Consider the following 11,486-nt stretch of genomic DNA (forward strand, 5'->3'; position numbering starts at 1 on the left):
GAAGCAGTCTCTTTTTGTCTGGCAGAATGTAGGCTTTGTTTTTAAAGCCAAATAGGCTAGGATCAACGGGCGGGAAGTGCGAAAAATAAGCAACAGTTGGTGTAATTAGTCTACCGACAATCGTTATGGCTTTAATCACGAAAGTGATAATAGCCTCTACTGCACTCCACTGCAGACGTTAAACACGGCATCCTCTTCCTATAGAAGCAGTCGCATGCCATTCCTGCAATGTTTTTCCTTAAACAATTAAGAGCACTAATTATTTAGTTTAGGTGGTTGGATAACGGGTAGATGCAAACCTGTAGGCTATTTGATAAGGTAACCGTGTGTAGCCTATGTTATTTTGCGTTTGTGGGCTATAAATTAACATTTCTGAAGCATGTCAAAATTAGTCTGTCAGAATATATGGGTCTCGTGTGTTGTCCCAAGGCCTGTGTTGACCTTGTAGTTTATCAGTTTTAGTTTAGCCATTTGTATTCCAAGAAAGGTGCATTCCTCACAGCCATGGATAGTTCTGGGCAACTGCTTTGACCACTTGCACAAACTACATTGCATCAGTAGGTTGCAGGAATTTACAAGAGTTGACCCGGAGTTGAGTTTATCATTGGCCAAAAATCATGTCTTCTTAATTGCAATTGATCTTCACCATACTCTTTCTTGTCAAATGCAGAGGTAGCCTAGGCTGTTTATTTGCTGAAAATCACTATCGTTCTCCAAATGTCAAACACCACACCAAGCACTGTTCCTCAAAAGTGCGCAAGTCCAATGTGCAAAATCATATTGTCATTCCCGTCGCCCCTGCCCTGGGTCACGATTCAACAAAAACATGATGCCCCAGATCCCCGGTGATGCAGCTGAGAGACGTTTGACATTAAGCACTTTTGCAGCAGTGCACTACAATAGGTTACACCTGACTAGTCAGGGTGCATGCATTTGAAGGTTAGAGCCTGGGCCAGATTAATACGCACCCTTGTTTTAACGCACCCAACTGGAAGAGAAAAATGCTGCAAATGATTATATTTTTTTTTATATAGAAATGGTAGGAACAAGCAACAATTTCCTGTCAAATTAAGATTGATTTTGGCCCTAGCAAACCATCCAAAACACTTACAGAGAAAGGCATATTTTAAAACGGCAGAAATAAATCTACACGTCTGGCAATAGGTTTGTTTAATTAGTCGTTTGGGGCTGTGACTCATTTTCTGACACAGGAGCGTATGGTTCTGTGATAATCTTCTTTTGCGAATCATTAATTCTTTTCATCAGAAACAGGTATAATGCTCAATTTGTGAAATTACCCACGGAAGCTGAAAGCTTTCAGCACCACCTCACACACGCGTTTTCACTGGTTAAGAACGCGGAAGGCCGGGGAGGGACTTGCGCTCTCTGTGGACGGACCTATGCTAGGCCGCGAGGAGCGATGATGGACGTGCGCGCTAGCGCCAATCAACAGACACAAAACCGCTGCGTAACAAACCCACATCGGTGGCTATATATACAGCAATGACAGCTTGTTAATCCAGTGCGTTTGCTTCGACAACCATCGGCTGGAGAAGTAGGACGGCTACAGAACGATTATTCTCGACGCAATCAACGACTGAATCGTGCGAGTTCAATATGAAAGCAATAAGCCCGGTGAGATCTTTCAGAAAAAACAGCGGTAATTTGACAGAACACAGTCTTGGAATCTCCCGAAGCAAGACCCCCGTGGACGATCCTCTGAGTCTGCTCTACAACATGAACGACTGTTATTTAAAACTGAAGGAGCTGGTGCCCAGCATCCCTCAGAACAAGAACGTTAGCAAGATGGAAATCCTGCAGCATGTCATCGATTACATTCTGGATCTGCAGATTGCCCTCGACTCCAATTCTGCATTAACCAGCCTCCATCACCCGCGACCAGGGCAGGCAACATCCAGAACACCCTTGACAACTCTGAACACAGACATAAGCATCTTATCATTACAGGTATGGAATCCATTTAGGACAAATATTAAGCGGTTGATGAGCAAAGCGCAGGGATAGAAGGGTATAGGCTCTTTTTTCCATTCGCTCAAAACAAAACCATGTAATGCTTGCGCAGTGACGGCATATGTTAACAGATAGGTTGGACAAATTGTGCAAGCTACTGTTAACGGAATGACTGCTGTATAGGCTAGATTTCACAGACTGCTTGAAACGTTTTAATAGCAACCTAACAAATAACGTTAATTAATTTTTCATCCTACAGTCTCCGGAGTTTCCATCAGACTTGACCACAGAAGACCAGAAGACGCTCTACCGTTAAAATGGTAAATACTCCTACTTGGTCTATCCATTTCATTGTGTTCTGTCATACAGGAGCCTATCCAGTTTATTTCAATAATTCAATGTGACATCTTGAATGATTTTCCTGCATGTTATTGGCTAACGTTACAGGGAGGACATTGTAGGATATGTTTTAAGTTAACTTGTACGTCATGAGTAAGGCAAATTCGATGTGCATTACGGTTTTAGAGATACTGAACTGTATGCTACTTTATTTAGGCTATATCGGCCTACAGCATATTTTTGATTACGTAAATTCCAGATGTCTGATTGGGCCATAAACGATGACAACTGCCACGAGCCCAACATATCGACTAACGTAGGCTAGTGTTGAAGAATAATCCCCAACATTTGTGATAAAAGAATTGTTGGAAACCTTCTGATGTTCGCATCCATAGGCATCTCTAACATTGGCATGTTTGGGATACCGATATGGTTCAATATACTCAAGTGGCAGACCCTAAAAGAAACCCCACCTCGGACTGTACCCTATAGTGTAACTTGTGAGACTGTCCATCTGGACTCCAGGGTTTTCTCAGTATTGGAGTGTTTGGTTAAATGTTCAAACTGTGGCTTCCTCTCTGGCGCCAGTCTGTCCGGATCTCTGCCCTGTTTGCATTTTCTCAACGCGCCTCTCTTTCTCAATCTTTTGCAGGTGTTTGGTTAGGACGGGGAAAACACAGGACCTGGGAACGGACTTTTCCCCTCCATTTTTGTTCTCGGTCTGGATTTAATCTTTAATTGATTCAAAAGACTTTTTGCATAAAAGGACAATCTTATGTGATCGTGTTTATCATTTCGGACACTTATTATTTATCGTTAGACTCGTTAGGTCCTTTCTTCAAATGGAAGAAGCACTATATCCCCGACACTGGGAGGAGAATGAAAGAAGAATATTGTCATGAGGATTCCATTTTCCTTTTGTGAAGTCTTCACTTTTTCTGCTAAGGTGGAGCGTGAATAGGGGACAACACGGTTCGTCGCTGTAAAAAGTTTAGTAGGCTATGTTTTGTCAGATCATTGTAATTTTGGCACATTTGAGGACTGGATGATGTACATGACACGGAGGAGTGAAATGATGTAAACTCTAAGGGAGTTTTATCTTGTATAGTTGTGGAAATTCCAAATTTCTGCAAAAGTGTAAAGCTGTACTTAATTATGCTGAAACTTTTTATAAAAGTAATATTGTAAATTGTACCTTTTTATACAAAATAAATCAAATGCTTTATTTGACCACCTGCCTCTACTGTAGACTGTACATTAGTGGAAAGACGGACTGCAGCCTGAACCTTGCTACAAGGGCGAGAAATGTCATGTGGTCTATGGTATGCAGAACCTCCTGTATCCATCGATGACCTGACCTTATTGCTAGACTCGTGGTCTGAACACAGAATTCACTATTTTAGGTGACTGCATGATCAGAACCATTTCCCCAGCAATGACTACGCACTACTAAATTTTGATGGAATACAGTTAAAGATTGAGCTGTACCACAAGGGTTGTACTGACTCACCTCACGCGCTTGAATTCGCAATCTCCATCCTCCATTGATGGGGAAAGGAGGCTAGGTCACGAACCTCTCACCTGTGGCAACGTTGACTAAGTAGTTTAACAGGTGTTCTTTAACAGTCTCGCTCACAGTTGGTTTATTCTTCCTTCAAGGTATTGAATGTCACAAACAAATATGTAACTACAAAATTGGGCAACAAGCTACACACAGAATTGTTACCTGGCGAAAGTCCTTGACAGCTGTAATATGCTAACTTTGACTGCCTTTGACCGAAAGTTAATCAATGTGCGTTTGCGTGAAGGACATGATTGGCTTGTGAGGCAGTTCACTTTCCCTGACGCATCAAAACAATTTCATATGCCTGTCGGCGAGCCAGTGTGATCTTTAAATAAGGCCACCTTGTAGTCACCATGTGTAAACACTTCTATACAGAATCCATACATCAACTGAGCAGTTTGTCAAATGAAAGAGCATTTAATATTAGAAGTTTGTGTCCATCCTAAGTGGTGTTTGAAATGTCTATCACGGTTGTTTTCATGTTCATGTCAAAACGCAATGTTTATGCTTTATCAGTAAAATAAACGACTTTTGTAAGAGTCCATGCTCGCCTATCCAGTGTATGAGTGTCAACATATTGTAGCTTATGTGTGGTGTGTGACAAGCAGAAGACCATGCCAATCATTTTGTTGCTTCCTCGTATGGCATAACCATTTCATACCTCAAGTCAGGCTACACAAAACGCTTTCTTCCGCTCTTTAAGAGTGAGTCTATATTTTGGAGAAGTCTGCCACCAAGTGGTGGTGGTGATCTAGACCCAATACCTGAACTACACAGTGCTACCTCCAAAATTCCTTTCTCTTATTAATGCAAGTGTAATGTGCATCGATAGGTGTTTAAACAAAAAGAACCCATTTCAAATAACAATCAACTACAATGAACATTTTGTAGCCAGACATGTTTATTTCTTGGAGAGACAAAGGAAAATTGTGGGAACATCCACCAAAACACACCAACAGTGCATGCAAAATATTTCTGGCAGCGCTGCCATGCTATGTGACAATGACTTGTAACATCTACTTTTCTCACATCAATTTGTCTCACACCACCTGAAGATTTAATCAGGCCGACATACGAGTCTCAGCATTTTTCAAACAGCACATTACACCAATACATCATATCAATTTCAACAAAATACAAATTAGACAGGCATTTCTGTCAATGAACACCACAGACTTTCAGACAAACAGTTTGGAGGATTTTTGAAGTGTAGTTCAAGTGAACACTCACAAAGTCACATTATTATGTCTTACAGTATACATCGTACCATCACAATTCACTGCTTGGCACAAAACCTCAGGTAACAGCAACACATCACTTTATTTTTGAATCAAACACGAGTTTTATCAGTAGACAAGATTGATGACCATCTCAAGGTTGAAGTATATCTGACAGGCCAATGTAGTCCTTTACGAGATTATTGCAAGATCTCTCCATATTGATCCCACTTGGTAGATTAATATAAACTTTTTCTAGCAAATTTAAGGTACTTCACATCTAGGCTGTCAGAAAGTCTAGCGTCTTCTTCAAGAAAGAGCTATTTGGCATTTTGACACCACATTTGAAAAAACTTGTTGTGAGGCCAAGTGTTAATTTGGCTTGAAATGCAAACTTACTTCAGGTTTTATTAGGTTTTATTTCAACTCCTGTCTTGCACACAGACATGACATCATCAATGGTCAGAATGGGGTCAGTTAGTGCGCTGCCCATCTGCTGCTGCGGCTGCTTCACAGGACACTCTCGCGTTCCTCCTCAGCGTGGCTCTCGCTGCTGGGGCCCCTCTTCCGCTGGAGGGCCCTCAGGTTCTCGTTGTGCAGCACGGCGGTGGTGGTGATGGAGGAGGTGGTGTTGTTGGTGGAGCCGGGGCTGATGATGATTGGCGGGCTGTCGGCGACGGTCGCGGTGGTGTTGGTGTTCTCGCGCAGGGCGTGCTGCGAGTTGGAGCTGTTGTTGTTGTTGAGGGTGCTACTGCTGGCCGAGCGGTTGAGGTTGGTAACGGCCGACGCGGGCCAGTTCTCCTCGGGGCTGCTGGCCAGTGCGCTGCCCTCCGACGGCGCCTCTGAGCAGATGGACATGCGCATGACGGCCGGGTCCTGCAGGCCGCTCAGGTTCCTGGGCAGGCGCTTCGTCACCAGGCCCTCGGGCTCCAGCAGCTCGATCAGCTCCTCTGGCTCCCGCGCTGCCTCCGGCTCGGCCTTCTCCGGCTCGGAGTCGGCGTCCTGCAGCGAGTGGTCGGAGGAGCTCCCGCTGGAGCGCAGGCCCGAGTCCGACGACTCCTTCTTGTCCAGGAGGATCTCGGACAGGAAGTCCTTCCCCTTGGGCAGCAGATGAGCGCTTTCGTCGGGCGGCTGGGCCTCGGCCTCCTGGCGCTTCCTCTCCTGGCTCAGCAACGGGGTGGTGCTGTCCGACTCCTCCGCCCCAGAGTCGTCCTCGTCGTTGGGCACCTTCTGGTAGCGCGGCCCCGGACCTTTGGTCTTACGGCTCAGGAGGGCTCGGGCGGCGGAGCCGGGCTCAGGCTTCTCGTCTTCCTCCGTGATGGGGTCAAGCTGGGCATCTCCGTCACTGGCGTCGGTGACCTTGGAGCGGCCCTTGGGGAAGGCCTTCCGTCCGTCCGGCTCGCCCTCTTTGGCCTTCTCCTCCATCCCGGGCCCTCCCAGGCCCTCCAGCTGGGCCATCTGAGCGATGTACTCCTGGTAGGCGGTGTGGTACTCGGCCTGCTGCTTGTCAGTAAGCTTGCAGATGTCATTGGAGGACTCCTGGGAGTTTAGGCTCGTCATGCTGGGAGTCCTGTGATTCGGAGCCTGTGACCATGAAAACAGCGAGGAGGGGGACCACAATCACACACATCAAATTGGCATAGTATCTACTCCTAACATTTGCCCAACAGACTAGGCTGAAATGTGCATATGTATATGCATGCATGTGTGTGCACACCTGTGTGTACATGACTGTATGTATGTATGTATGTATGTATGTACTATGCATGTATGTATGTATCTATACCGTGTGTGTGTGTGTGTGCTGTAGGTTGGATGTATTTGTGTTTGTGTCTGCACAAGTGAGTTGGTTAGCTGTTGTTATGACTCCCCTGTAAGTGTGAACAGAGTGGGCCGAAAGCAGGAAGAGGTGGGGGGGCGTCCTCTGACACACACGGGTCTCTCCCCTCCATGCGGCTCTCGGCCCAGCTACTCACTTCCTCCACGTGTGGAGGTCAGTTTCTCACCCGAAACCCACAGGCTATTTTCTGCTCTGCTGAGGCTAGTAGAAATACAGAAGCTCGGCCAGCGAGCAGTATATACTCGCTACTTGCGCAGGAAGTGTGAGTTCTTTCTGCAGCAGTTGGTCACATGTGCAAGCACACAGAAAGTGTCTGAATGTGCATGGGTGCGGGTTTCTATGTAGAAGTGGGAGAATGACTGTGCAAATGTCTGTTTGAGTTCTTGATTGCTTTTTGTGTGAATGCGAGTCCATTTATGTTATCCACATGGGCATATATATAGATCTATAAATATGAGATACATGTGAAATGATGTCAATTGTACAGGCAATAGGCGTGCGTGCGTGTGTGTGTGTGTGTGCACGTGTATGTGTGGCCATCCTACTGTCCAGTTGGAGTTGCTGTGCCTCTGTGGCTCCTCCAGGCCCACGTTGCTGAGCTCCTCGAAGCTCAGGTTGAGGCTGTAGCGCATGGTGCCGTCGGGGGCCAGGGTGGCATCAGGTGGCCCTCCAGGGCGCCTGCTGGTCTCTGCAGGACCCCCCACGCTGCTGCCCAGCTCGCTGCCAGCACGCGAGTCGTCATGCAGTGGCTGGGTTTCTGCTTGGCGCTGCTCCATAACCTTAAAAGGATGCAAAAATAGTGCACTGCATTAGGGACTGTGTTTTATTTGACATGGCATTAGTTAATTTACCTGACACTAATACTGACAGACGTGGCTTTGTTTGTACACACATGGAATATACAAAGGAAGGCTGTGTTTATGTATTATACTGTGTTTATAACCAACATTGCATCATGCACAAATGCATCTGAAATGAATTAGAAAACTGAAACTAGCCTTTGCAAAACAGTGCGGACGGACACAAGGACAGTGAAATGCTATTTGAAAGACACCGCAAATGAAGCAAATAAGGCTTGTTTTCCCTCAAAATGCCTGAACCCATGATGACTGACTGCCACAGTCACAGCGGCCACACATACACCAGTCCTGCTCGATTAGGACTCATCCTCAAACCAGATGGATGTGTTTTTTCGTCAAGGGGGGAGAAAAAAAAAAAAGACGACTTCTCGTAAAGAAAAAAAAATGCGGGGCTATTCAGATGTTTGGCTGGAGTGGAGCGTCCGCACTGACAATAACCCTCCTTCATCCAGACGTCCACCATCTTGGGCCAGATGGCCGGCTGCTTTGCTGGCAACACAACATGCGTTTTGTGCGAGCACCAATGGAAACCCGATCAACACGGCTACATGTGTTGCTGATTTCAGAGAGGCCGCGAGCCGGGCCACACTCTACCGGAGGATTACGGAAACTTTGGGAGATATCGGCGCGGAGATTTGGGGCGAATTAGACAACGTTTCTGCACTGAACTAAATGTCCCACCCACAGTCCAAACAAAGCCAAGGAGGTGCTGATGTATTTATCGGGGGGGGGGGGGGGGGCGCATGACAGAAGTCATCAAAGACTCTTTCAAACAGCATTAAGGGCGTGGCGGAGGGCCTCACCATCGCTCTGAAGAGCTGCCAGTCACCAAAGTTCATGTTCATCTCCTTCTTCAGTTCATCCAGGTTGCACTGAGACAAGACTCTTCCATTCACGTTGGCCTACGGTGGAGGGAAAAAACGGAAAACAGAATGAAAATGAGAAGCCATTCACCTCACACAAGGCCTCTAAGGCTATCTTGTGCTTTACACACAAGAACTCTCCTTTTAAGCATTTGTGGGTATAGCAAGCCAGTATGGAAAACCAGAACCTCACAGGAACTACCACACACAGACATACTGTATATTATAATATTTAACCACATATAGAAGATGATAATGATAAACCTTCAAGAAAAGTGAATGCTAAAGAAAATGTTTTCAATTCACAACTTCATTGCTGTGGTAAGCTATTTGGTAGGTCTGGTTTTGACGTTTTAATAATGCAACCCCATTCTTTGTGCAACGTCTACCCATCTTTATTTGTACACGACGGGCTTTTTTCTGACTGAGGCCTTCCTCACCTTTTTAATGGTGGTGGTGTGTACTGCTCCAGCATGCTGGTGTCCAGGCCCTCGATCTGCTTCGCGGCGCTCACACACCACGTCTGTGGTCATGGAGCTGAGAGGGACCCACGGAGCGGCAGCCATGCCAGAGCCAGGGGCCTGTGTCCACACACAAAACCGCCATTAGAGAAGCACTTCCCCCTTCACTAAACACTTAAGAGCACATTCAGAGAACTCAGACACATAAAGGAAGGAGCTACGCTAGGCCAAATAGAGAAGATGCAGTTGTCTTTAATCAAGTGGGAGGAAGAAAAAAAATATGAGCCTGAATGCAAAAAGCTCCAAATGCCCAAAATAAACCCCTAAAAATGGGTGGCAGTTTATCAAGAGAGAGCACCTGGGAGGAAACGTGGGAGGCCCAGAATCCAAATAGGACTGATATGCATGAGGCCAATAAGAGACCAACACCACTACAGTCGCTAAGTTGGGCCTACTGCGGGGGAAGGTGTGGCGGTGGGGGAGTAACTGTTTAAGTGTTATTATCATTGGTGTTTAAACGAACGTTTAGAGAGCAGGAGGCTGTCTGTCGGTGTTTTCAGACAGGCGTGGGCCACACACACACACACACACACACACACACACACACAGACGCACGCTCACACTCACACTCACACACACACGTTTATAAAAATAGCCACTCCATACAGGTGGTGTTGCTTGCTTGCTCGATGCTGCCGCTTCTGCTGGCAGTCAGCTTGCAGGGCTCCTGCTGGGCTGGGAAGCCTCACGCTGCGGCAGGCACTCGTCTGACCACAGCACCTGGTCTGCTGTGTGTGTATGTGTGTGTGTGTCTGTGTGTGTATGTGGCAGCAGACCACATGAAGGTTATAGAAAGAGAGATGGGAAGAGGGCCTGTGGTCGGCCAGTCTACAGTTCTCTCCCTCTACCTCTCTCTCTTTTTCTATCTTTCTTTTTCTCCTCCACCTCTCCTCACTACACGGGGGTGATAATCGAGCGGTAAGCGCCACTAGCCCTCTCTCCTGTGCAGCGCGGCGCAGTGCTCGCTCCTCGGCCAGGGGCTCGGCTTCCCGGAGGCCGCTGGCCTGATAAGGAGGAAGAGCACGGCCGGTGGTGTTCCTCGGGACCTGAACAGGATGCTCTCTATCAGGACCGAGAGGAAGAGGAGAGACAAAAAAAAGAAAACACAGTAGGCCCTCGAAAGGAAAGATAATATTATTGGAAGCACATCTCTTCCAAAAAATGCAGACTGCTGCTTTTATCGGTTCAGATGCCCTACAGGAGAGGAGAGCCAACACATATGTGTCAATTTAAAATATTTGTTATAAAGACATAAACCCTGATGCCAATGCGTGTGATTGACAGGGCTCCGATTGGCCGCAAAGCGCTTGAGTGTCTTGCATGGACAGCAGGACAAAGGGACCTGGCATCCTCAGAGACGCCCAGAGCCACACAGATGTATTAGTGGGAATTGGAAATGTTATGACCCATATTGCAGATCTCTGGAATATAATGGCCACTGACTGATTCTCCATCATGAACAGGAGGGTGGGGGCATTTGGTGAATGTGTGTGTCTGCCTGTGTGTATTAGTGTGTATGTGTGTGTGTGTGTGTGTGTGTGTGTGTGTGTGTGTGTGTGTGTTGGGGGGTGGGGTTCAAGGCCTCTGCAATAGCGGCTTAATGACTCACACCCAGCATTCTCATTTGAGAGACCGGCCGATTTAATCACCCTATTCATTTGCCAATAAAAACGGCGACAGCTGGGATGATTCATATTTGGGAGATGTGTGGCCATGGGGGTTACAGTACCAGACTCGAGCTCCGCTCTGCACAGCACTGCACAGCCCTGCACAGCCCAGCACAGCCAGAGGAGGCCAGCCTGGCGCGCCGCAGTACGATGCCTTCCACAGCGCCAGCGCTAGCGTCTCAGCTTTACAGTCTGCTGTGTCCCCATATTTACTTCATCTGGGCACAGTGAATATGCCGCACTGTGATGTGTTCCGTCGTCTCCATTGGAAACTGCTAAATGGGGCGTCCTTGTCAGTACTCTGTGACGTGTGTATCAGGAGTGTGTATGCGTGGGACAGTAACACACACTGTGTGAATGAAATATAATAACTAGGGCTGAGACTTGATATATTTAAGCCATACATTATAGCACACACATGAAGTCCATGTCAGTAACAGAACAGTTTGATTGAATGGATCAAAGGTCAAAACAATGAGAGAGAGAGAGAGAGAGAAATAGAGAGAGAGAAATAGAGAGAGAGAGAGAGAGAGAGAGAGAGAGAGAGAGAGAGAGAGAGAGAGAGAGAAGGACTTGAATGGAAGGGAAAAAAGATATTAGCAGTGCAGACTTAAGCTAAGCGACGGCCAGTGTTGGTTTCTAAG

General features: G+C 46.7%; 2 protein-coding genes across 2 annotated transcripts in view; one reads left to right on the forward strand and one right to left on the reverse strand.

The window, feature by feature from the left end:
- The first annotated feature begins 1,502 nt into the window (after positions 1-1,502).
- On the forward strand, positions 1,503-4,416 carry id2a (inhibitor of DNA binding 2a). The gene is made up of 3 exons (XM_042073177.1): positions 1,503-1,968; positions 2,231-2,291; positions 2,963-4,416. The coding sequence occupies exons 1-2, from the start codon at positions 1,618-1,620 to the stop codon at positions 2,285-2,287; spliced, it is 408 nt and encodes a 135-aa protein (XP_041929111.1). The 5' UTR covers positions 1,503-1,617; the 3' UTR covers positions 2,288-2,291; positions 2,963-4,416.
- Positions 4,417-4,746: 330 nt separating this feature from the next.
- The window catches only part of kidins220a (kinase D-interacting substrate 220a), a 46,213-nt gene continuing 39,473 nt past the window's right edge, over positions 4,747-11,486 (reverse strand). Inside the window, 6 exon segments of the mRNA XM_042073175.1 lie at positions 4,747-6,675; positions 7,477-7,710; positions 8,595-8,693; positions 9,095-9,112; positions 9,115-9,159; positions 9,161-9,235. Coding sequence (XP_041929109.1) covers positions 5,602-6,675; positions 7,477-7,710; positions 8,595-8,693; positions 9,095-9,112; positions 9,115-9,159; positions 9,161-9,235 — 1,545 coding nt within the window. The 3' untranslated portion in view covers positions 4,747-5,601.

Source organism: Alosa sapidissima, chromosome 19 (assembly GCF_018492685.1).
Source record: "Alosa sapidissima isolate fAloSap1 chromosome 19, fAloSap1.pri, whole genome shotgun sequence".
NCBI lineage: Eukaryota > Metazoa > Chordata > Actinopteri > Clupeiformes > Clupeidae > Alosa > Alosa sapidissima.